The sequence below is a fragment of the Nylanderia fulva genome, unplaced genomic scaffold, assembly GCF_048542155.1.
Source record: "Nylanderia fulva isolate GAGA-0341 unplaced genomic scaffold, ASM4854215v1 Scaffold1, whole genome shotgun sequence".
Taxonomy (NCBI): Eukaryota; Metazoa; Arthropoda; class Insecta; order Hymenoptera; family Formicidae; genus Nylanderia; species Nylanderia fulva.
Genome location: NW_028189192.1, coordinates 843,126 through 870,010, shown reverse-complemented (window position 1 = coordinate 870,010; position 26,885 = coordinate 843,126). Strand labels below are relative to the sequence as shown.

The 26,885-nt window shown below is 31.0% G+C and overlaps 3 protein-coding genes across 4 annotated transcripts in view; 2 read left to right on the top strand and 1 right to left on the bottom strand.

Moving 5' to 3' along the window:
- Positions 1 to 13,135, top strand: part of LOC114939593 (titin-like) — an 81,441-nt gene extending 68,306 nt beyond the window's left edge. The window contains 22 exon segments of the mRNA XM_085484261.1: positions 2 to 380; positions 383 to 616; positions 619 to 2,151; positions 2,657 to 2,701; positions 2,797 to 2,913; positions 3,018 to 3,170; positions 3,306 to 3,669; positions 3,905 to 4,220; positions 4,308 to 4,596; positions 5,102 to 6,323; positions 6,477 to 6,637; positions 7,942 to 8,232; positions 8,339 to 8,480; positions 8,581 to 8,850; positions 8,935 to 9,380; positions 9,559 to 9,861; positions 9,955 to 10,109; positions 10,186 to 10,336; positions 10,651 to 10,755; positions 10,843 to 11,040; positions 11,128 to 11,433; positions 12,023 to 13,135. Of these exon segments, the coding sequence (XP_085340387.1) occupies positions 2 to 380; positions 383 to 616; positions 619 to 2,151; positions 2,657 to 2,701; positions 2,797 to 2,913; positions 3,018 to 3,170; positions 3,306 to 3,669; positions 3,905 to 4,220; positions 4,308 to 4,596; positions 5,102 to 6,323; positions 6,477 to 6,637; positions 7,942 to 8,232; positions 8,339 to 8,480; positions 8,581 to 8,850; positions 8,935 to 9,380; positions 9,559 to 9,861; positions 9,955 to 10,109; positions 10,186 to 10,336; positions 10,651 to 10,755; positions 10,843 to 11,040; positions 11,128 to 11,433; positions 12,023 to 12,225 (7,383 nt within the window). The 3' untranslated portion in view covers positions 12,226 to 13,135.
- A 2,279-nt stretch (positions 13,136 to 15,414) lies between these two features.
- Prp4k (Pre-mRNA processing factor 4 kinase) lies at positions 15,415 to 23,631 on the top strand. 2 transcript variants are annotated; one of them, XR_014924936.1, is made up of 14 exons: positions 15,415 to 15,582; positions 15,753 to 15,923; positions 15,988 to 16,234; positions 16,364 to 16,860; positions 16,997 to 17,642; positions 17,759 to 18,103; positions 18,188 to 18,273; positions 18,370 to 18,516; positions 18,582 to 18,735; positions 18,809 to 19,061; positions 19,707 to 19,945; positions 20,469 to 20,669; positions 22,419 to 22,503; positions 23,012 to 23,631. XR_014924936.1 is itself a non-coding variant. In XM_029313915.2 (13 exons), the coding sequence occupies exons 1-12, from the start codon at positions 15,578 to 15,580 to the stop codon at positions 20,667 to 20,669; spliced, it is 2,991 nt and encodes a 996-aa protein (XP_029169748.2). In that variant the 5' UTR covers positions 15,415 to 15,577; the 3' UTR covers positions 21,462 to 22,211. The 2 variants fall into 2 exon arrangements, 1 of the variants encoding a protein (XP_029169748.2); XM_029313915.2 differs by lacking the exons at positions 22,419 to 22,503; positions 23,012 to 23,631 and adding an exon at positions 21,462 to 22,211.
- LOC114939575 (inositol monophosphatase 1) lies at positions 22,844 to 26,764 on the bottom strand. Its single transcript, XM_029313920.2, has 6 exons — positions 26,530 to 26,764; positions 25,399 to 25,532; positions 24,988 to 25,247; positions 24,748 to 24,853; positions 24,519 to 24,670; positions 22,844 to 24,428 (listed from the first exon to the last, which is right to left on the bottom strand). Exons 1-6 carry the CDS (start codon positions 26,584 to 26,586, stop codon positions 24,322 to 24,324), a joined length of 816 nt encoding a protein of 271 aa, XP_029169753.1. The 5' UTR covers positions 26,587 to 26,764; the 3' UTR covers positions 22,844 to 24,321.
- Between the last annotated feature and the right edge of the window lie 121 nt (positions 26,765 to 26,885).

Here is a 26,885-nt window from a genome sequence, read left to right as displayed (position 1 = left end):
GCCAGAAGAAGTTTCTGAGAAAGTGGAAATAAAGAAACCTGAAAAAGAGCCGGTTAAAGAGGAATTTGCGGATGAAGTGACAATTAAGAAACCAATCGTTGAAGAAAGAAAAGATGAAGAAGAAAAAATTTCTGAAGAAGTCACGCTAAAAAGGAAACCAAAGAAAAAACCTGTTACAGAGGAAACTGCTACCGAAATTACTGTAAAGAAACCTGTTTTGAAAGAAGAAGAACACGCACCAGAAGAAGTTTCTGAGAAAGTGGAAATAAAGAAACCTGAAAAAGAGCCGGTTAAAGAGGAATTTGCGGATGAAGTGACAATTAAGAAACCAATCGTTGAAGAAAGAAAAGATGAAGAAGAAAAAATTACTGAAGAAGTCACGCTAAAAAGAAACCAAAGAAAAAACCTGTTACGGAGGAAACTGCTACCGAAATCACTGTAAAGAAACCTGTTTTGAAAGAAGAAGAACACGTACCAGAAGAAGTCTCTGAGAAAGTGGAAATAAAGAAACCTAAAAAAGAGCCGGTTAAAGAGGAAATTGCGGATGAAGTGACAATTAAGAAACCAATCGTTGAAGAAAGAAAAGATGAAAAAGAAAAAATTACTGAGGAAGTCACGCTAAAAAGAAACCAAAGAAAAAACTTGTTACGGAGGAAACTGCTACCGAAATCACTGTAAAGAAACCTGTTTTAAAAGAAGAAGAACACGCACCAGAAGAAGTCTCTGAGAAAGTGGAAATAAAGAAACCTAAAAAAGAGCCAGTTAAAGAGGAAATTGCGGATGAAGTGACAATTAAGAAACCAATCGTTGAAGAAAGAAAAGATGAAGAAGAAAAAATTACTGAAGAAGTCACGCTAAAAAGGAAACCAAAGAAAAAACCCGTCACAGAGGAATCTGCTGCCGAAATCACTGTAAAGAAACCTGTTTTGAAAGAAGAAGAACACGCACCAAAAGAAATTTCTGAGAAAGTGGAAATAAAGAAACCTAAAAAAGAGCCTGTTAGAGAGGAATTTGCGGATGAAATGACAATTAAGAAACCAATTGTTGAAGAAAGAAAAGACGACAAAGAAACAATTATTGAAGAAGTCACGTTAAAAAAGAAATCAAAGAAAAAACCTGTTACGGAAGAAACTGCTGCCGAAATTACTGTAAAAAAACCTGTTTCTAAAGAAAAAGAACACGTAGCAGAAGAAGTTTCTGAGAAAGTGGAAATAAAGAAACCTAAAAAAGAACCTGTTAAGGAGGAAGTTACGGATGAAATGACGATTAAGAAACCTATTATAGAAAAGAAGACGGAAGACATTGTTGAAGAAGTTACTTTTAAACCAAAACTAAGAAAAAAGACTACCGAAACAGAAGAAGTATCAGAAAAAATAACTATTGCCAAGCCTATAGAGGAAAAGCAAAAACAAGAAGAAATTACGGATACATCGACGGATATAATATTAAAGAAAAAGAAACCAGTGCCAACAAGTGAAGAAGTGACTGTGGAAGAATTAACTATTAAAAAATTCGAAAAGGTAGAAGAAGAACCTAAGGAAGTAATTGAAGAATTTACATTAAAACGTAAACCACCAAAGAAAACACCAAAACCAATTGAAGAAATTTATGAAGATATTACTTTACGTAAATTGCGACCAAAGAGAAAGCCTAGACCCGATATCAAGGAAGTTACTGAAGTAGAAAATGTGACGTTTAGACCACGCTCTACAAAAACAAAAGAAGATGTGGAACAGGAGTTTAAAATATCATTAAATACATACGAAGAAGAAGATATTTCTATGTCCGGTAAGGTTCGTCTAAAGCCCAAGAAACGTCCGCTTACTTATTCTGAAGAAACTGGAGAAGAAACAATCAAAATTATTCAAGAAATTGAAGATGATTCTGGACCAGTCATAGAAGAGATTATTGATGAATCGGAAGAGGAAGGTAAAGAAGGTTATAGCATCGAAGAGCTTGACATTGACGAAATGAGTATACCGCTGAGACGAAAGAAAAAGAAACAAAAAGCTCCGTATAGTGTAGAAGAAATTGAAGATGATGTCAAAGTACAGTTAAAACGTGATAGGAAATATTCATATGAGGAAACCGATGTTGAATCTTTGGCGCTGAAATTGAAGAGCAAAAGACGCATTTCCACGTACGAAGAAGGTTCGATAATGCATTTATGTATTCTGCAAGCATTTATGCATTAGCGAATAAAATTGAATTAACATAAGCTATATGCTTTCAGCTAAAATAACGATTAAAATTCTTTGATAATTATTTTAATCTTTTTAAAAATGAATGTATATATTCTATGTCCATACTTGCCTGTCCTTTCCTTCGTCCAACTAATGCATTTTTTTTTAGAAAATGATTTTTGTCCTTACATATATAAATTATTTACTAATCCGCGTATGAAAAGCATATCGGTAGTAATTGCTTTATTTTATTTTGTAACATAATAATGTGAGATTTATAATAATTTGTATTTACATAATCAGTACACAACGTACATATTTAAAATCAAATAATATAGATAAGATATAAATTTTACGCATTGTTTAAAACATTTTTCGCTATATTTCAATTGACTAAAACTAAGCAAGCTTATATTGTAAATCGATATTATAAATCGATATTTATTTGATATTTATAACATATAATATTGCAGAAGAAGCTTCTCTCAGTATTACTAAAGAGGAAGAAATCGAAGAAGGTTCGTTACAGACATATCACTATATATCATTATTATAATTTTTTTTACAATATATATTTAATAAAATATAAAAAATTTTGTTAAATGATTTTCAGTTGACGAAGTCGAATATGTTGTTCGTGACGGTGATACAATGTTCTCAATTTGTTCTTATGTGGCTGAAACAGAAGAAGCTATAAACTTGGTCGAAGGAGAAAAAGTTTATATTATCGGTAAGATATCTATTTTTTAAAATCATGAACATAGCGATTATTATAATTATAATTAATACATATATAATTTTTGAAAATATATTTAATATTTGCTTTTTTTATAGATCATACCAATCAGGATTGGTGGTTTGTAAAGAAACATTTGACCGAAGAGAAGGGCTGGGTACCGGCGCAATATTTATTGGACGAAGTGCATTATACTATTTACTTACAACGAAAATTGCATGAAAAGATTGATAGATTGCCAATCTTTGAAAGTAAGTATTTATTTACAAAATAATTCAAAATAAATAAAGTTTTGATCAAACTACTTTTTATACGCATTTATAAGATTTATAATAAAATGTATAAGGCTTTTAAAATATTGACATCAAACGTTTACATTTTTTTAGAACCAGCTCCAGGAGAAAAAGCCTCAGCACCAAAGTTTATCGAAAAATTGCAACCAATTCACACACTAGATGGTTACACTGTTCAATTCGAATGTCAAGTGGAAGGTGTACCGAGACCACAAATAACTTGGTTCCGTCAAACGGCTATTATCAAACCATCTGTTGATTTTCAAATATATTACGATGAAGATAATGTTGCTACCTTGATAATCAGAGAAGTATTTCCTGAAGATGCCGGTACTTTTACATGTGTTGCCAAAAATGCTGCAGGATTTGCATCTAGCACCACTGAACTTATCGTTGAGGCTCCTTTGTCGGATCATGGATCTGATATTACCGGTTTGTCGAGGAAAAGCCTTTCGAGGTATGCACTTTTTAATCTTCTTTTGAATATATTATTCACTCTGATAAAGCTTATTGATTATCTTTTTATTGTATTGACGAAATAGCTTATTTTAATATCATATTACAAATTACAAAACAACATTATATTTAAAATTTCTTATAATTTTTATAAAATATATATACATATTCTATGATATGTGTATTATTATAATTTTTTTATTGCTCTTAATAATTATTAATATGACAATGCTCAGAGAATCATCTCTTGCGGATATATTGGAGGGTATACCACCTACATTCTCTCGAAAACCAAAAGCGAAGTACGTGAACGAAGGTGATGATGTGATACTGGAATGTCGATTGGTCGCCGTACCAGAGCCAGAAATAATATGGTACTATAAAGATACCCAGGTAGTTAGCCAACAAAACATCGTAGTCGCAACCGAAAGCGACATGCATATGTACTGCAGTGTCGTAAAAATCACCAAAATTAAAAAAAAACAAGAAGGAAGATATAAAATTGTCGCTAAGAATAGAGAAGGCGAAGCTACTATCGATATTCCCGTGAAAGTTAGTAGAAAAATACAAAATTATATTTATAAATATTGTTTTTACATACATTACATTTAATATAATTAACATATTTATTTTAAATAGGTAAAAACTGGAAAGAGTGAACCGCCCGAAATTTTGGAACCTTTGCAATCCTACATTGTTAAAGAAGGCGAAACAGTTGTTTTATCAACTCAAATAGTTGGTAATCCATCACCAAAAATAACATGGTATAAAGATGGAAAACCGATAAAGGATATGCAATCAAAACAGGATGGACACGTCAATACATTGAATTTGATTCAGCCTCAACTAGCAGATAGTGGGGAATATTTAGTCATAGCTGTCAACGATGTGGGCAAAGCCGAGACTCGAGCTGTATTGACTGTTGAGAGTAAGAACAATAACACTCTTCACTTACTAATTTCTTTAATTGTATTAAATATCTTAATTGCTTCTTTTAATTTTTTTAAATTTTTTTTCTCAAATTAATAAACAACTAATCTTTTTCGTCATTATATAGCTAATCAAATAATATACAAACTTGAAAAAAAAACAATTCGCATTATTTTAAGTTGCTTTCTTAATTATTAAAACATGTTAAATTGTCAGATATAATATTACAAAATGCTTTTTCGCTAATGTGCTTTCAGTTAACTCCAAGTCACAAGTCACTATTAGCTTTCAGCAATGTATGAACGATAAACATGTCTCGTTTGTTAAGGGTATGATATGCATTCGTTGTTGATGTCTATTATTATCCAATACAATTACATGTATATATGTATATATATATATATATATATATATATATATGTGTGTGTGTGTGTGTGTGTGTGTGTGTGTGTTCTCTTTTTTATTACAATAATGATGCTATTACATTTTTTTGCAAAATATAGAAGTCCCGAGCGGCGCACCAGAACCTCCCTTGTTTACTGAACGTTTCCAAGAAGTGGTTGTTCCTGAAAAAGAGACCTTTAAGTTAGCTGCCAAAGTAACTGGAATTCCTGTCCCGGAAGTTACGTGGCTCAGAAATAACAAACCATTTGAGAAATCGGCCAATATCATGGAAAGCTACGATGGTGAAAACATCCTACTCGAAATTAAAAACGCAGATTCCGAAATTGATGCCGGAGATTATAAATGTGTCGCCAGTAATCCGGTCGGAAAAGCTTCGCATGGTGCAAAAGTGACGGTAGACGTTGCTAAAGTCTCTTTCACAAGAAAATTGCAAAATGAAGTCACTGTCGATGAATACAAAACTTTAGAACTGTGTTGCGAAACATCGCACACTGTCTCCACGGTGTGGTGGCACAATGACAAGGAGATAAGCGGAATGGATCATCGTGAGGTGATTCAAGAAGGACGTGTACATAGGTTGTTGATTAAGAAGAGTAGCCTTTCCGATGCAGGCACGTACAAATGTACTGTCAAGAATCAGATAACGTCCAGCAACGTTATCGTTCGAGCCACCAAACCAGAATTTGTCAAGAAATTGCAGGACTTTGAAGTGAAAGAGCGGGACGTAGCGATTTTGGAAGTTGAAATCACGTCTCAAACAGCCGATGTTACGTGGCGAAAAGAAGGCGAATTATTAACACCGATCAAAGGAAAATTAGAATTTGTAAAAGACGGTACTGTGCGAAAACTACTCATCAGAAGCGCATCAGTTCATGATGAAGGTGAATACACGTGCGCCCTCCCGGATCAAGAATGTACGGCAGAAGTTACGGTCGTTGAATTGCCACCGGAAATTATTACCAAGATGCAGGACATAACTATAGCCAGAGGAGAGAAAGCGACCTTTGACATAGAATTGACGAAAGGTGACGCTTTGATACGCTGGTTCAAAGACGGTCAAGAGTTGCAATTTTCCGAGCACGTGCGATTGTCGATCGATGGCAAAAAGCAAAAACTGAAGATTTACGACACGGAAATGGAAGATGCGGGAACCTATTCTTGTCAAGTTGGCGATCAAACTTCGTCAGCTAAATTGACGGTTGAAGAACCCGAAGTAGATTTTATTAAAAAATTGCCTGACGTTACTCTAGTGCCTTTCAACACTGATGCAACTTTCTTGATTGAATTATCGCGTGCCGATGTATCAGTAGTATGGTTAAAGTAAGTTGAATTATTTTACTAGAAAAGTAAAAAAAATATAAAAAAGATTCTTACACATATGCACACATTTTTTTGATAGTTTATGTATGTTGTGAAAATTGATAATCGAAACAAGTATTTATATGTGATATATATGTTATATAAAATTTACAGGAAAAATGAGGTGATTGATTGCACACAATCTGCAAAATATCAGATTATTGATGAAGGAAATATTAAGAAACTTATTGTTAAAAAATGCACGACCGAAGATATCGCTGAATATACTGCCGTAGTTGCAAATGTGAAAACATCATCCAAATTAAAAGTTGAAGGTAAATTTTATACATATACTTTATACAACTAAATTACACAAGCGCTTTGCGCGCGCCTTTGATTATTTCTATTATTTATTTTACAACTGTCAAATTGTTAATCGTCGCGATGATAGTTGCTTGATGTTATGCATTTGACTATAATTTTAATTCGCCGAATTTTTATTATGTACATAATTTTAATTTGTCGAATTTCTATTATGTACATAATTTTAATTCGCCGAATTTCTATTATATTGTTTCAGAACTATTTTATACTTCTTTATATATTTTTTCTCATTTCGTTTAATTTAATCGAATATAATTACGTGGGCGAAGCAAACTTTATATTGAGTGCGTATTGATAAGACACCGCTATCATAGCGCTACAGTTTTTTCGCTACAATTGTAACGATGTAGTAGTATGTATTGTATGTATTGTACTTTTTTATAGCGCTATAGTAGCACTGTCTCCCAAAACTCATTATTCTTTGATCATCAAAGAACAATATAACTTTGCTTTGCGTGCGTGATTATATTCAGTTAGATTAAACGAAATTTTATATATATATAAGTATTTATAAGCAGATTTGTTAATACAATAGGAAGTTACAAGTAAAAGTAATTGTGTCGACTCATAAATCAAACTCAGTTTTGTTATCAAGTTTAATTATGATAGCAAATAATTGTTAGTATAGTAAACTAATAGTAGAATATTAATACATAATACATTTGAGAAATATAATTAAATAATTTTCATTAAAAATAATGCAGATATAAATGATGCTACAGTATTATATTAAACAGTTATATTTTAATTTTATTTTATATTATATATTTTATATTTTATATTTTAATTTTAATTCTCGAATGTCTATAATATTATATGTACATAATTTTAATTTGCCGAATTTTAATTATGTATATAATTTTAATTTCTGAATTTTTGTTATATACCAGACGACACAAGCGCGCGCTTCGCGCACGTTATTGATATTATTTTTATTTTTTATTTTACAACTGTCAAACTATTAACTCTCACGATGACACTTGTTTGATACTATTAATATAACATACAATGTTAATCGAGACATTCGGCATCGCGGAAAAGCAGTAACAATATTTGCGATAATCGACTTTGCATGCCTTTTTTAGAAAAGGAGATTATAAAATTATATACATTGTGTCGCCTTCTTTCTCATTTAATCATATAAATGGCTTATGCATTATTTACATTTGAATTGTATTAATTATATTATTTTTCTGTGTTTTTCATAAATTAAAAAGAATTTAATTAATTTAATGTATATTTGAATGTGTTCCAGTTATTGAAACGCCGCCTAAAATTAATCCCGATACGCCTAGAAAATACAAAACAATGAAAGATGATAATATTGATGTTATCGTGAAATTCACGGCTACGCCAACTCCAGTCGATGAATGGACCGTCAATGGTCGCGTTCTTAAAAAATCCAAACGAATCGTCACATCCATTGACGAATGCTCAGCCGTCTTGACAATTACAGAGGTACAAGAGAAAGATTTCGGTGATTATAATTTAAAATTAACTAATTCTCATGGGGAAGATAGTATAGAAATCAACATCATCGTCGTGCGTAAGTATTTACGTATTTATGTATTATATCAAATATTCGAATAATTTCTACAAGAATATAAAATAAAAAAAAAGAAATGCAGATACAATTGATGTTTCTATTACAGAGGTACCTGGAGCACCAGGAATTCCAGAACCTCTCGAAGTAACTGACAACAGTGTTACTCTTCACTGGAAGAAACCAGATTTCGACGGATACTCCCCGATCGTGGAATACATTTTAGAATATCGCGAAAGGACGGAATCTTCGTAAGGAATTTAAAGGATTATACACTATTATAAATATTTAATCATGTTTTTACGATTTACGATTTGATCAATATGTAATACGAATTGTATGATTTCTCAGATGGAGCAGAATTAACGAGACAATAAGTGAAACTACGTACAAGCTAACGAACTTGACCGTTGACAAGGAATACACCTTCCGTGTAACAGCAGTCAATGAAGCCGGATCGGGCGAACCATCGCCGAATATGCCATATCTAAGAATTTCAAAGTTATCGGCGTCTGAACCGCCGACTATCCTGGAAGCACTCAAGAGTATCGTGATCGGATTAGGAGAGACTGTCACACTTTCTTGTGTAATTGGTGGTATACCGACACCACGTATTACATGGTATATTGTTCCTTTCTTTTTATTTAAGTTAGACATGCTAATTATTATTATAATAATAACCGTATTTCGGAAATCATTTTCTAGGTTAAAGGATGATAAAACTTTCGAGGACAGCGACATTGTATATGAAAACCGCATGGCCAAGTACACGATTCAAAAAACGACGGAGACGTCATCGGCCACATTCACGGTTAAAGCGCAGAATGATGCGGGAACGGCGGAAACATCATGTCAATTGAAGATTCAAGAATCTCCGAAGATCATTTGCGATGAAAATGCAACTAATCAAAGATTAACAGTAGGCGACAAATGGAAGGTCGAAATTCACTTCAGCGGTTTCCCAAAACCGAAAGTGACGTGGTCAATAAACGATAAAACAATAACTGATAAACGCATTTCCATCAAGACTGAGGAAGCTACATCCATTATTACGATTCCTTCTCTCGTCAGAGATGATACGACTGTCTATACAGTGAAAGCGACAAACGAAGCCGGTAGCTCATCATTAGAATGTCATCTCCATGTCATAGGTATATTTGATATTTTATATATATATATATATATATATATATATATATATATATATATATGTCTTTTATATATTTTTTGTTTTTACTTTTTCTATTAAATACTTTTAATAACTCTGTTTGTTAATGAGCATTACATATTTTGGAAATAAAATATAATGTATCTGATAATACATTCTAGACAAGCCGAGCAAACCTCAGGGGCCAGTTATTGCGAAAGAAATCAGACAAGATCGCGTTACTATAGAATGGCGACCGCCAGTCGACGACGGTGGCGTAGAACTAGAAAGATATACTATTGAAAAATGTGAAGCGAGTACGAAAGTTTGGACAAAAGTTGGTGATGTAGATAAAGAAGTCGAAAACTTCTGCGCACAGAAATTGCAGCAAGATGTCGACTATCTGTTTAGAATAGTCGCTAGAAACGCAGTTGGAGCTTCAGATCCTTTGGAATCCGAGCCAATTAGAACCAGGACTTCATTCGGTAAAAGAAAGATTACGATGATTTTGTTAAATAGGAAAAAAATGTTACAAAAATTTAATTTCAAAAATAATCAAATTTTCATTTATTCGATAGAACCACCGGGTCCGCCAAGAGGACCATTAGAAGTTTCTGGAATGACGAAAACATCGTTCACGATAAAATGGGAACCTCCGGAGAACGACGGCGGTACACCTATCACAGATTATATTGTCGAAATAAAAGAGGTATCGAAGAAAGCTTGGCGAAGGGTTAGTACTTTATTAATTTCCACCAACACGCACTAAAATTAGAATTATATGCAAATGACTGTATATATTTCTTCAGATTGCAATCACAAAAGGAGAAGTCACAAATGTTATTATATCTGATTTGAAAACGGATATATCCTACAATTTCCGAATAACAGCTAAAAACAGCGTCGGCACCAGCCCTCCATATGTAGCAGAAGAAGCGATTACGGCCGGCAAACGACCAAGTAAGTTGACAATTTTTATTCTTTAATATCTTTTTAGCTTATTTTCTTTTTTAATCAATTAATTTTCGAAATGTCGCTTAATTATTAACGCTTTCGCTTTTGCTCAGAAATAATAAAGCTTACAGAAAACAGCATATATGCGCTATTAGGCATATTTCCATCTACGAAAATGGTCGTCGTTAAAAGTAAGTCAATTATATATTCTGTTCTGCTTACGCTTCTTTTTGCGCTTCTGATTGTAAATATAATTTTACAATTTCTACATGAAACAAAATATATATTATGTAATAAACGTATTTTTGAATTCTTTTTAGCACCACCTTCATGCCCTCTAAATGTCCGAGCAATCAATGTCACGAGCAAAAGTGTTACTCTCACTTGGTCGCCACCGGCTAGCACAGGAGGATCAGAATTGACAGGTAGTTTGACGTGTGAAATAGTGCAAAATTTTATATTCTTTGTTTTAGCATTATTTTAATATTATTAAATATTTGACATTATGCCAGGCTATATAATCGAGAAGAGGCCATTAATTGGAAAAGGTGCCCGATGGACAAAGGTTGTCACTTTGGACGCTACAACGAATCAATACTGCATAGAGAACTTAAAAGAAAGCGAATTTCTCTTTAGAATCTTTGCTGAAAATAGCATAGGACTTAGTGTACCGACCAATTCCGAGCCAGTCACACTGAAAACTCATGCCAGTGAGTTCTTCAACTTATGCTACCCTCAAATTATTATTATGTAGTAAATACATACACAATTTACATTGATTTTAAATCGTTTTGTAGACGTTCCATCTCCGCCTACCGCTCCGTTAGAGATGAGGCAAATAGCAGCGAACACGATGGTAATCGAATGGGGCAGACCTGAATCGGACGGTGGTGCACCTTTGGAAGGTTATAAGATCGCTATTAGAGACGCGAAAAAGACCATGTGGATGGAAGTTGGAAGAGTGAGCGCAGACGTCCAGAAACTGAACATTCGTGATCTGCAAGAGAATCGCGATTACCTCGTGAGAATTTTTGCACGAAACGAGATCGGATTTAGCGATCATTTGGAATCGGAAGAACCTTTCAAGATCGTGCCGACCTCAGGTACAATATCTCTACTTCTATTTTTTATTATTTTTTTATTGTTATCATTGTCATGTGTGTTTGCTGTTATCTAAATAAAATTATATAGATGATCATCTAGATGAAACTGACGTCATCTTATCTTTATATAGATAATAAAAATATGTATTTTCTATATCTCTGAAAAAAATATTTATCTTTACTAAATTATCTAGAATAATTTTCAAATAATTTTGGTTTAGAATGATAGCACATAAAAATACTTAAATAGTAGAACTTAAGCGATAAAAATTTATAAATAAAAATATTAATACATATATTTTTATATCCCTTTTATAGTTTACATTTTTTATAACTGTGTTTACATAAGCAGTCTAAAAAATTATCTAGAAAATTATCTAGATGAATCGCCATATAATTTTATCTTTTATCTAGATATAATTAAAATAAAATTATCTTTATCTTATCTAAATTGACATTTTTTATCTCATCTTTATATCTAGCTAATTTTAAAATTATCTAAGCACAACACTATGATTATTGTGCCGCTTGAACGATCTTTTATTTTAAATATCTGTTTATTATTAAACTAAATCTGTTCCTTCGACAGAATTGTCATTTGAGGAACCCGTCGCTGAAGCTTTGGACAAGGGTGAAACCGCATCGATCAGCTTTAGCACGGAAAACACGAGTTCGTGGTTGCGGGAACATAATATGGACGCCGATATACATTCATACGCAAGGGCAAGATTACTTAGAAAAGACGAGTACTTTTTCCGCATTTGGCACTATGCTAAACAGCTATTTGAATAAGCATTTGTATATGTATATATATAATTCTGAACATTTATTTATCTCATAGCCGTACTCTTGTAACGGATGTAATTGGTCTTTTTGCATATTCAATTTTGTTCTATCCTTTACTTGAAAAAATTAATAACAAATCCGTCTATGTCTAACTGTCAGCGCAACAACGACAGTGCCATTGATTGAGTTCCTCTATAAAACCAAGTTGCAATTAGAAATTAAGACTCATACAAGAGACTGGGCGAGTGCTTATAGAGTGCTAATCTAGTCAAGATATAAAGAGTAATCTTCCTTTTAATATCAGAATACTCAGGAAATGTATTAAATATTGCACGAGTTATTTGCTTTTTATCTTAATGTTTCATCGCTCTAAGTAAAATTTATCAATTTTTACACTCGTGCATTCGAGTTCAGAAATCTCATATTTTGTAGATTAACAAAGATCCGTTAACTCGACATTATTAAAATTTTATCTATGGCTAACGAGACAGACAACGAAGCGTACCTCCATATTTAAAAGTCTCCAGAACTTGGCATTCTACATCTAATGATGTACTTATAATAATTACGTAACTACGTAATGTTCGTTTCTACTTGTAAAGCAAAGCCACAATTTACGATGGTTACTTTAGTATTTATTCTTCAAGTATATATAGTTTCAAGCATATTGTTTTAAGCATATGTATATTTACTGTTTCTTGTTACTATTACTATCATATTTAATTCTGATAATATCACAAAAATAAGATTGATACATCAAGATTAATGAAATGAAGAAATACCACGCGTATTTGGTAAATGAGACGTAAAATATAGGTGCCAATAACATCATAATAATTAACCAATAACGCGTTGTATACTTCAAATTATTTATATTATAAAATATTTTATTTATCGATTAAATTATTACAAGTTATATGGCTCAAGATTTTTTCAATAAGTTTTAGTATATATATATATATATATATATATATATATACATATATATTCCTTTCCTTTTTAAAAAAACATGTTAAATCAATTCTTACAAGTTTTTTTGCGCCTATAATTTCCATAGTTAACAGTTTGAGAATTTGTTCAAAAGTAAATAAAATATAATAATATATCTTTATAAGTATAATAATATCTAATAAGCCCGCGCGGCAAGATCCAACAAATTTCTGTCCCTTAATTATTATTATCAGTAATTCAGATTATTTTAAATGCTTGTGTTCATTCATTGATTTACTTTACAATTTATAATGTAGGTATACAGGATGTTTTCGATACATACACGTCATTATGTCGGGTTGCCTATCTGCTTACCGACAGGGGCATGCTTTATGAGAAAGGAAGTCGACTTTATTGTTTTATATATACAGTGAACACTTGTGAAATTGGGTAATATAGATAAAATATAATTTAATAATATAGATAAAATAACATTAATAAAATTTATTAATCAAATTTTACTAAAATTTTCCTAAAAACTATTTTTTAATTTATCTTTAATATAATTTTTATGTATAAATATAATAAGTCACATAATAAATTTATATTAAATATAATAAGTCAAATTATATATTTATTATATGACTTATATTTATAGATTATATATATTACATGACTTATTATATTTACTAAAAAATTATTATATGACTTATAAATATTATATTTATCAATATAATTTTTTATATGACTTATTATATTTATAGATATTATATTTATAGATAATATATATATATAGATAATATATATATATATACTTATAAATATTATAATTATAGATAAAATTTATTATATGACTTATTATATTTATAGATAAAAATTATGTTGACGATAAGTTAAAAAATATTTTTTAGTAAAAGTTTAGTAAACTTTCATTATTAAATTTTACTTATGTCATTTTATCTATATTGTTAAATATATATTTTATCTATATTATCCAATTTCACAAGTGTTCACTGTATATATAGAATGATGAAGTCGACTTTTTTTGTCAAAAAGCATGCCCCTGTCGGTAAGCTGATAGGCAACCCAACATAATGATGTGTATGTATCGGAAACATCCTGTACATTCCCAGATAGTCACAGTAATTATTATGACACCATTTTGATGGCAAATGATGCATTTTGACATCAAAATGATGTTATAATAATTACTGTGGCTATCTGGGTTAAAAATAGCTTACAATATTTAAAGAATTTATTTTTTATACATTATATAAGCTATTTTTAGCATACACACGTGACAAATCGTACAGTAATTGTATTGAATGAATAAAATACTTAATTCAATAGGTACTAAAGAACGATTTTTAAAGTTAAAAATTACTTTACTGATTGAGTGTTATTTTTGTTCTTATTTTACGATCAATAGCGTTAGAAATTTTTTGAATATTTATTTATTATAACACGCGATATACAAAAAATAAAAAAAAATAATTCGATTCAATCCGAAAGGAAGACATAGGTATAGCAAATTTTTGAGAATTTAAAAATTATAATTAACAAATAATGCGAATTTAAATACGATTACTAAATAAATAAATAAATTTTTAAACCTTATTAAAAAATCAATTATATTCAAATGTTATAATAAAAATTTGTGTGTTTGTAAAAGGTGCACTATATTTTGTAAAAGGTACATTATTTTTTAGAGAGATATTTTTTATATATCGACATATTTTTTTTTACCTTTGTAAGTTTTTCTTAATACTGCATAGAGATATGAAATCTACTTAGTGGAGACTCAATCCTTATTTAGTGGTGATTCAAACCCCGATTTAATTTGAAACCTGGTTAGCCGACACCTGTTAACAATAAAGATTCGTATCCTGCTTAGCAAAAACTTTATATTATTTTATTCAATGAATAATATATAAAAAAGGACAAAATGTAGCAGATAATTAGAAAATTTGCAAATACTAATAGAGAGGATATATGTTTCATTTCTGTCGCATAAAGATAATCGCCAAACGTACATAACCGCTATTGGCTATCGAATAGAGAATTTCTAGGGTTTCGAGATTTTCTTGCACTAACACATTCAATCAATATGTTCAACAAAGCTTGATGTTCCTACAAAAATTTTATTACAATATTTGTTCCTTCTCCCGCATCAGTTCGCGTACAGAAAAAAGATTCAAATAAATGATTCGATAAATCGATATGTGTAAATCGATAATTGTCGAGTGTATGAAAACGACTCGTTAAGAAGCGATAGAACTTGCAAGATGGCGTCTTACTGACTGGTTCGTGTATTCGTTCCAGATAGTTAATAATCGTTGTAATCATTGGTTATTATTGGATTGCTGAAATTATCGTGTGAAGTGATTTTATTTGTTGTACATCTGTTTATTATTTACTAAACTTCATTATGGGGTAAGTGTATTGTGTAGGCGCTCGCGAAATTTGGTATTTTAGAGTATATCATAGAAGAATCACATATCTTTGTATGTGTTGAAAGAATAGAAATGGATGAAATCCATGGAAATCCTTTCTATCCATGGAAAATTATTGTGCTAGGACATTTATTTTGATTCGTATTACAGTACATCAGATTTGGAAGGTCCCGAATGTAAAAGAGAGTCCTTAGGACTGGATTCTGATACGGATGGAATGACTGATCAAAGGAAGAAAAAGAAAAGGAAACATAAGCATCATAAGCATAAGAAAGAAAAATTAATTGAAAGAGAAGATGAACGATTGGATAGGCAAGAAAGGTACTGCTTTAAAATAAATAAATGGTTTATAAATATATTAATTGATATATCTTTTTGTTTATAGACGGAAGCATAAAAAACACAAACGACAGAAGAAAGATAAAGAAATGGAGAATGGTATAGATGAGAAATTAATATCCAATGTAATACATAAAGAAGTTGGTATGAATGGAAAAACAAAAACATCTGTATTGGAAGTTGTTTCTACTGAAGAAAGCGAAGATGAAAAGTTAGTTGATTTAGATTCGGATGAAGTAGATTGTACAATCATAGAAGATGATATTGATCTTGAAGAGTTAATGAAGCAAAAGGTGAGTTTAATTATATAATAAATGTATATTGATAAATTTCATTAAAGTAATATTATATAGATAACAAGTTTTATATCATAAATTATATAATCATATAAATGATAAATTTATTAAAATTGCATTGTGTAGGAACGATTGCAAGCATGTTTGGTACAATATCTCTCGGATGAATCTGAAAAAGGAGAAGATAAGGAGCTACCAGAAGAAGAAGAAGCAAAAACGACGACAGAAACACCTGATGTGATACTAGTGGAAGATGATAGCGACACTAATGATGTACCATCAAAGAAACGAACCAGGAGCAAGTCAGGCAGTAGAGAACGTAAGAAAGTGATAAAAGTCGAAAGACGTGTTGTAGTTGATATGACTAGAGACAGAAAACCTCGTGAACAGCATAAAGATAAGAGAAGAGATTCCGATAGGAAAAGAGATGAGAAAATTCGTCCCAGAGAGGAAGGAAAAAGAGAAGAAACTCGAAAGGATGATAGAGCTTCACGAAAGGTTAGCGAAAGACAAAAAGAAGATACAAGAAAAGAAGAGTCCAATAAAAAAGCAGATGAAGACCAGCAAAGACGTAAGGATATTTCAAAACGAGACGAGACACGGAAAAGAGAATCAGACAGACGGTAAATAAAAATTGCTTGTTTTATTTTATATTATTTGTCATAATGTAATCTATTAAAATATCAAGAATTATTAATATTTATTAATATTATATAATCAATCTTAATTAATCTATGAATAATCAATTTATATATACAGAGAAGAGAATCGAAGACGAGAACCTATTCGTCACAGTTCAAAAACTCGTATCAACGAGTCAAAGAATTCAGATAATAAAAGCCGCGACAGATTGGGAAGTCGTGAACGTCAAGACAGCCGAGATCGACACATTAGTCACGATCGTCGGAGTCGTGATAGACCATCGAGTAGAGAGCCTCGTCGTCACGCTAGCCGTGATAAAAGGGATAGTCGAAGTAAAGATCGACATGGAAATCGAGATCGACATGATGGCAGTCATGATCGACGAGACAATCGGTATCACGATCATCGAATCGAAGATCGGTCTCGCAATAGCGTGAGGAGATCGCGTAGTCCTATTCGAAGCAGAGCGGAAAGAGAACGAAATGATCGATATAAGAGATCTAGATCGCCTTCCCGAACTCGTAGGGACCGAGATAAGCAGCAACAAGCCAGGGACCACATCAGGGATCGTGATAAAGATAGAGACAGAAACAGCAAAAGGGAGCGTAATGATAAATATAAGGATTCTTTATCAGAAGGTCTTAAAGTAGAACATTCGGATAGCTCGAGTGAAGAGGACATTAAAGATATCAATATTGAGGAAGACGAGGATGAAGAAGCGATTATAGAACGTCAACGAAAACAAAGAGAAGAATTGCTCAAAGTAAATAACATAAGTTACATAATGCATGTATACGAATACATATATATATATTATTTTATTATATTCATTCATATTTAACTGTTGTATGATAATAAAAATCTTTTTCTCTTCTACAGAGGCTGAATGGACCAAATGAGGATTCTAATATGTCTACCGACGTAAATATTGCTGCTTCTCCAGAAAGCCAATCTAATATATCACAAAAATCTATAGAAATTCCATCCAATAACAATGAATCTATATTGGAAAGCCATACTCCACCACTGCCTACAGAGAAACTAGAATCTCCGCCTCCAGCCAAGAAAAGAAAATCTAGATTCGAGGACGCATCACCTAATGAATCTGACAAAACTGGGAACATTAAAACATCTGACAAGTTTAAACAGGAGGAAAAGCAAACTTTAAAAAAATCAAACGAATGGGACATGTTTGCAGAAGCAGATAATATTGGAGATTTTAATGTATGTTTTCTATTTTATTTCTCTATTAACTTCAATTAATTTTGAATCTAATAATATTATCTTTTATCTTGATTTATTATTTAGAGCCCAACACTTGAAGGAAAACGTCAAGGAGGACCAGATAATCCTTGCTTAACGGATAACTGGGATGATGCAGAAGGATATTATCGGTTAGTGATATTATTTCTTCTTTTTTATATACTATTTTAATTTTTAAAATTTAATGATTAACTTGAAAACTAATAACGATATAATTTGTTTCTCAGTGTACGCGTTGGAGAAACTCTAGATGCACGATACGTAGTCTATGGATATACAGGACAAGGTGTATTTAGCAATGTTGTGAGGGCGAGAGATAGTGCTAGAGGGAATTTAGATGTAGCTGTGAAAATTATAAGAAACAATGAGATAATGTAAGTACAACATTTTCGTTTTGTGATCGCAATGCATAATGCTATTACCTTTTTCGTTTTTATAGGCATAGAACCGGTTTAAAGGAGCTAGAAATCCTTAGGAAACTGAATGATGCTGATCCAGAAGATAGATTTCATTGCTTGCGTTTATTTAGGCATTTCTTTCATAAAAATCACTTATGCATGGTTTTCGAACCTTTAGCTATGAATTTAAGAGAGGTATGCATTTATCGTAAATAAAATACAATCAGAAAATCACGCTACTACTATAAACTATATTGCAAAATTACAGGTTTTAAAAAAATATGGCAAAGACGTTGGTTTACACGTTAAAGCGGTAAGGTCGTATACGCAGCAACTTTTTCTAGCACTAAAGTTATTAAAACGTGCAAATATTCTGCATGCTGACATCAAACCGGATAATATTCTAGTCAGTGAAAGCAAGTTAGTGCTGAAACTCTGTGATTTTGGTTCTGCATCGCACGCCCATGAAAATGAAATAACACCATACTTAGTCTCAAGATTTTATCGTGCGCCCGAAATTAGTAAGTATTTTGACCTATTGAATCAATCTAAATGTTACAATTCGTTCTTTCTCTTTTATCTATATAGCTCTATTAAAATATATTTATAATGTTATAAATATATGTACGTATATGTTATAATATATTTATAACACTAATGCATAAGTTTTTTACGCGCGTTCGCGGAAACCAATATTACATATCCGTTTCCTACTTTTCTCAATAGATTCAATATATATTTTTTAATTGATGTATAAATTACACGTACATTAATAATATGGCAGTACATCACATTCACTATATTCTATTGATGATGTTTATCTCGTAATAATCTGACATGTAGTTCTAGCACACAAAAACGCCATACAACGATTTTACACGGCAATCTTTAACTCTCTGCTCTCTTCATTTCGCGTCATACTTAAAAATTAATTATTTCGATTTTGTATTCATAATACTAGTGTGTACGCGCGCTCCTCTAAATATTCAATAAAAAGAAATTAAACAAGAATTGTCATATTATGTCAGTATGTAAGAAAAAAATTACAGTACATATGTGTCTGTTAAGTCGACGTATAAGTCAAACAAAGCTTGCACAACATTGAAAAGATGATAGAAAGTGAATTTGAAATGTCTCGAACCAAAAATAACGTCATTATTTTCTAGTTCTTGGTATACCATATGATTTTGGCATTGATATGTGGTCTGTGGGGTGCACCATATACGAGCTTTACACGGGAAAGATAATGTTTTCGGGGAAAACAAACAACCAAATGTTGAAGTATTTTATGGATCTAAAGGGCAAGATGCCGAACAAACTAATTCGAAAGGGCACATTTAAGGATCAACATTTTGATAGTAACTGCAGTTTCCTGTATCACGAGGTTGATAAAGTTACGGAACGGGTAAGTCGACAATTTTATCTATTGATCCGCGCCGAAAACGCGCGGTAAGTAATATTGGTTTTTTTTTAGGCGTATCATAGAAATCTAATATTTCGAATAAGACTCCTGGATCCTCGTCGATATTTTAAAATATCTCGAAAACTATTTTTTTCTTTGACAGACAATTAATAACCATAAAATGATCATGATATCAGACTTTGTTATCCAGAATGACTGCGCATATGTAAAAACCAGACTGGATCTCACACATTACAGTCATTTTACAGCTGTTGATTGATTATAAAAGGAAATTCGAGATATTTTAAGAGTGTGTTAAAGCCATCTGAAGCACTGTTTCATCGAAATATCTTTTTATTTCGAAACGGCTAAGAATTTGTAGCGTGTGTTTTCTTGCTTCTGACGTCACAATTCCAATATAATCGGCAAGGAACCAGGAGCCTTAATACACTCATCATATAATTATAGGTGCTTTTGCATTATTTATTGAAATCTCGCGGAATTCACTGAATAGTATAATTTCTAGGAAAAAGTGGTCATAATGTCGACACTGCCAGCTACTCGCGATCTCAGCGCAGAACTTGGTGGAAGTTCTTTACCACCAGAACAAAATCGCAAAGTTGGACAGCTGAAGGATTTACTTGAACGAACGCTGATGTTGGACGCGGGGAAGAGGATCACAGTAAATCACGCTCTGGCGCATCCCTTTATACAAGAAAAAATATAGGTAACCCTATCTGGGGTTCTTTAGCATCGAAGAATTTACTGAAATAACTTTGTAAAATGAGGTCGTTAATAATCCTTCCTATTAATGTTAAACAGTACTTGATAGGGGAGAGCGCGGTACGTCTCTCTATCTCTCTATCTCTATTTCTCTAATTTCTCATATCTCCCCTGCCTCCATTCCAAATACTCTTGTTTTTACACATAGCATATCCATATTTATGTTTCAGCAGAAAGAGGCGGTTTAATATTATATAAATTGCTTCATATAATATGTGAGAGTTGCGATAAAAAAAAGATATAGTTCTGAAACATAGTTGCATGTGTATAGAATACTATACTCTTTGAATGCAAATATATAATTTAATTATGTGTGATGTTATATATTACAGATTAATAAAATATAATATTTTTATACTCGACATAAAAAAATTGTGAATATAAAAATTAATAAATTGTTATACATATAGATGTTCTCTAAATATAGATTAATCTATAATGTATCTGGAAGTATCGTCATACTAATAATTCGCTTGATATAGAATATCAGTTTTGTATGATATCAGTTTTTAAAATATATTAAATAAATATGTTGTACATGTGTGAAAAAAATTGTGAACAGAGATATAACCGCCTCTTTCAGCACAAACTATATAGGATCAGATTTTGGAAATTTGATATGCAATTGTAGTATTATTCCTTTTTCCTATTTTCATGATTTGGAGAGCACGACATACATAAATCCTTATAAATAGCACTTCATAAAATAATTATAAATCGTGCGCTCATATTTCAGGTGCTTTATGAAATTGTACTTTCGTATTTCCACGAAGCGAGAGAGATTCGTACATAAAGAACTGTAAGCTCCTTACTGAATACACTGTTCGATCCGTTTAAAGTACCTCATCAGCGAGCATACGTGCACACACATATACACAAACACCACAGCATTAGAAACTTTAGTGACAAAGAAAGAAATCTGCTCTAATTGGATGATAAATTGTATAGGGATCAGCTATATTGAAAATAAAACGACACATGCTTAACAGAATGAGAAGAACGTCCTGCATTTTGTCTTTTCAGTCTTAAATCACAAGTATGAAGTATAGTGGAAATATTTCTTACAGATTTCTTACATATTTTTCTCTTTTTCATTCTGTCTGTCTGTATTTTTTCATTCTATCTCTGAAATTTCAAGAATGGATATGTTTATCAAATTCCATTCTATAACAGCGATAGTATAATAGATATAGATATATCTTTATATATAGCGTACATTCATTTTCTAGTTGATAACGCGTTTAATTAGTATGCCAATTTAATATTTAATAGCATATCTCATTATATGACTATATATAGTCATGTACGACGGATCGAATGAAATGGTTATCTGATATTTCTATAATACATGTAATTATACATATTTGCGATAATGCTAAGTAGGATGAAAGTGTATATATTTGCTTGCGATGCAAAGTTTTAAAATACATATATAAAGTGGTATTGAGATATTACAAGCGAAATAATGACAATTACTGAAAAATTATGTAGCAATCTGCATTAAGTCATTACTGTAGACGTGGCATTTCTAATTTTATTTAGCGTCCATTTTTATAATTATATGATCTTAGGATCTAAAACTCGAAAATTTTCGTATTCATTTAAAATTAGGAACAAATATCGATGCTGTTGTGAATGGTTCACGGTTTGATTCTGAACGTGACAAGATTGTACGAGACTGCTTATGTTTCAGATGTGTCTTCGATTCAAATCATCGATTCAAATCATTAAGTGCGGTCGGACCTTTCAAGGGCCTTTAGCGCCGATCCCGTTACAAGGTATTCATGGGGGATTGCCTGGGATACTTAGTACAGATCAACTTTTTAGTATATATGTTTAATATAGTTTATATATTAATAATGAGCTCTTACACATATATAAACCGTATAAAAGTATAATTTGAATTTTGTGCTAAATAAACTGTTTGGTAGGATTTAATTGTATTCGAGACAAGAGAAATAGTATAAAATTTTTAATCAAATTTCTAACAGTTTTGTATCTAATTACATTTGAGTATTTGCTTTCATAGACAAGAGTAGATAAATATAAAATAATAGATCGATAGACAATACTAACACGTGGTAAAATATACGCGTTTTAGTATTTTTGTTCAACCAAAAAGGGAAATTATATAAAGTATCGATAACATAAAATTGAATTGTGGAAACAAAAAGATATATGTTTCTCGAGAAAATTGATTCTCAGTACTGAAGTAAAAAGTATATTATGAAACTATGATTAGTATGTGCTGTTCTAATTGGCAATTTGGTGATGTTTCACTTGTAGCCCTCCCTGTGAGGAGGGGAGGCAATGGAAGAGATGATGAATACGATTGATGAGGAGGAGAGGAAAAATATGCGATATACTTGCGCCTACGTCGTGTCTACTACGTAAAAATACACATACACTGTCGCTAAACGGTTCAGCGAAGTTTGTACAACGGTTTAACTAGATTTATATCTACGCGCTAAGGTTTCTCTTAAAGTTACTCGAAATCGCAATTGAGGATTCGTAAGTATGTATGCAGGTAAAGTACATTTTAGTTATGAAAATTTCACAGGCGACGTAGCAAATATTTTAATTAACACATACCTCTATTTTTCTCAAAATTCTTTTAGTCTCGAAAACATTTTTACACAACGAGAAAGTGATAAATATTTATATAATACTAATATTTGCGGTTTTGAGTTTTCAGATGTTTAAAACCTATGCTCCGTGAAAGCGAAAAGCAGATGTGATGTGTGATCCATTATTCTCGAAAAATTATCTCGCTCTATTTTTATTCCTTTCTCCTATTTCTCTACTCTTTTTCACTCTTTTTTTTTCTTTTTTCCCTTTTGTAAATACTGTCGGAAAAAATGTAGAAATATTTTAATGTGAATAAAATGTGTCAAAATCATAATAAAGATCTATATCTATTTCCCTACAATGAAAATAATTATATTTAATTTTACAAGGTCTCGGATACGTGAGATTTAGAAATAAATGTAAAATATGAATATAAAATACGAAGCTTAACAATTAAGACAAAATAAAAGGGATCTACATGTAATACATTGATATTTTTTAAATAAAAATTATTATTAATTACAATAATTACACATACAATATCATGAGCATGAGGACAAAAATATTTTTCACTATTTGTCTCTGTGAGATCAATTATACATGTAATTATTTTCATTTAAGTAATAATTTTGAATTAGTAATCAGTACATATATAGTAATCAGTAAACATATATTCTTTTTTTATATAGATTTTTATCCACAAACATGTCATAAACTATTGGTTTTATAAATTATATAAGTACATAAATAAGTTTATTTCACGTTGTTTTCAAATTATTTTATAAATTAAACAATTTGGAACTGAATTAATAATTAGCTCGATATTTTCTGACTCTAAAATAAAGTCGCATATATACCTTATAACCTTTTATATACGTACAAACATATATATATATATATATATATATAATTTTTTAATTTACTTTTTTGCTTTTAAAACGTTTGCGTCATCTTCAATGATCCAATCTGACATTTGCACAAATATAAATTCTTCCTCGTCTATTGTACCACTACACAATTTAAATTTCTTAATCTCGTTCTGGATAAAATTGAATTATTATTTTGGAAAGTTCTTGAGCTAATTCAGTCGATGATGCGCACAGTATTCTTCTGCTCATCACATCAAATGGACCTCCTTTTAACATAAGCATAAAATAAATGCTAGTTCTTTGTGTTGGCACTCAGCATCCTTTATGTTCATTTATACATCTATCTTGCAATTTACCTGCTGGATCTATCGATACACCGCCTGCTTCTCGAACAATAAGATCTCCAGCTGCAATATCCCATGCGTGTATACCAAATTCGAAATAAGCATCAGCACCACCAAGAGCTACCATGCATATATCCAAAGCTGCTGAACCAAACGATCGCAATCTGCACACAATGAAATTTCTTCAGTAAATAAACTCTGTTTTCTTTGTGCAAAAATGTAGCGTGGAAATATGACTCACCCATGAACACGTGGTATAAGGATCTTTACATTTTGCAATATTATTTCCACCTTCTCCGGATCTCTGCTAGTTCCTATTTCTACCAGCAGCAGTGATTTATTCAATTCTGAAATGATATCGCAGATGGAAGAATAAAAACAGATTGTCAATTAAAATCGGATAAAATCATCGAGCGATTAATAAAAGATCGCAAAAATTAGTCTGCATTTTAGTACTTTCTATAGTAATAGAGCAAATTACCTTTTCTGTTAGATACATGAATTGGGGCGCCATTAAGAAAAGCGCCCTGACCCTTACGAGCGGTAAAAAGTTGATTCAAAATCGGATTATATACTATTCCTATTTCCGTCGTTTTATTAATAAGCAACGCAACCGATATACATGTGTGTGGTAAACCGTGAACGAAATTCATTGTGCCGTCGATTGGGTCGATTATCCAAGTTGGCGCATTTGTTAATTCTATCTTTTCGCCCGCAGCAATACTTTCTTCGCCGATAAATCTATTTTTTAATATAAATATGAAAATAATATATATAAGTTTTCCTTTTTCTATATACATATAATTCAAATCTAAGTTTTATATATATATATATATAGCAAATTATATACGCACAAGAGATACTTAATAAATATTGAAATTTAATTACTTACTTATGATCAGGATATTTGGATAATATTCCGTCGATTAAAAGTTTCTCTACCTTTTGATCCCATTCTGTTACCAAATCGATGTCGCACGATTTTGTAAGTATATCTTTGTATTGATGAATCTTTTCATTGATAATCTGCAAATGAAACGTGTAGAATGATGCAATATATACAGCAATATAAAATATATATAATATTATATGTAAATATATAATATAAATTAATAAAATATATAAAATATATATCCATACAGCACAATAAAATATTTTTAAAATCTTTTAAAAATATTTCTTAAAATAAAATAATATTCTCGAAAATATTTTTAAAATGTTTCTATGTCCGCTTTATTTTTCATGTTTAAAAAATATTTTTGAATATAGATTTAAACTAATATATTTCAAAAATATGTATCAAATATTTGAGAAAATATATATATTTGAGCGGTAAAGACATAAAATATTTCTAAATAAATATTTTTAAGTTTTTAAAAATATTCTAAAAAATGTTATCACAAAAAATTTTTAAATCATTTTAAAATATTCCTAAAACTATTTTAAAATGTTTTTATTATGTAATATTTTATAGAAATATTTAGAAATATTTTTTGAAAACATTCATATAATATATATTTCGTGCTGTGTATGTAATATATAATAAAAATATATATTATATATTATATATTATAAAATATAATATATAATATATAAAAAGTTGAAAGAAAACTTAAATATCAATTATTCTTTTATATATAAAACAATATAAAGATTAAAATGTTTAAAAAAAATAAATCAATAATCGCTATCGCTCTCTTCTCTCTGCTGCTCTTCGATAATTTTTTAAAACTCATCTGTGACAAAGATAATTGTGTGATTTTGCGGCATATCTTATAGAGAAATTAAAATTGAAAATAGTGATATAAGAGATATAAATTAATTACTTGAAAACTTAAATGTGCATCAAAAATTATATACCTTCTGCTGATCAATACCAATTTGCGTCTTAGAATGTATATAATGTAAATATCATTGCGCACAATGAAAAAAAAAGTGAGATAGTTGATAAAATTGATAAATTATCTACATATCTTGTCACAAGAAGAAAAGATGACTCGCATTTTATAGTTTCTCGACTTACCGAACCAGCCTGCTTCACAAGCTGTAAAATCTCGATATAACACTTGTCGAAATCCATGATTTATTGTAGCGAGAAGCGTTTTTTTTCTTATGTATATAGAATTCCAACACCGTATAGTGATGCACACTCTTCAAGTATGGCTTCTGCCGTAAATACTTGCCCCTATCGACGCTCAGCTGGCACTGACAAGCAGCGTGAATTTCAGCGTTGGTAATGCGTAATCGCTCGATATACATATATATATACACTCTGTCTCCCACCACCTCCTAGTCGCGCGAATCAATCTCGTACAAAACCCGGAAGAACTGAACACGTAATAATACATGCATAAAGTAATAAAAATATCTGTTATTTCT

What these genes read in the sequence shown, in the direction of transcription:
- Prp4k (XM_029313915.2), top strand. An exon ending in AAAGAGAAGAATTGCTCAAA is followed by an intron (nt 17,643 to 17,758) that starts GTAAATAACATA and finishes TCTCTTCTACAG; the next exon opens with AGGCTGAATGGACCAAATGA. An exon ending in ATAATATTGGAGATTTTAAT is followed by an intron (nt 18,104 to 18,187) that starts GTATGTTTTCTA and finishes TTTATTATTTAG; the next exon opens with AGCCCAACACTTGAAGGAAA.
- LOC114939575 (XM_029313920.2), bottom strand. Translation starts at nt 26,586, where the DNA reads ATGGATTTCGACAAGTGTTATATCGAGATTTTACAGCTTGTGAAGCAG. An exon ending in TTGTGAAGCAGGCTGGTTCG is followed by an intron (nt 25,533 to 26,529) that starts GTAAGTCGAGAA and finishes TTTCATTTGCAG; the next exon opens with ATTATCAATGAAAAGATTCA. An exon ending in TGTATCGATAGATCCAGCAG is followed by an intron (nt 24,429 to 24,518) that starts GTAAATTGCAAG and finishes TTATGTTAAAAG; the next exon opens with GAGGTCCATTTGATGTGATG.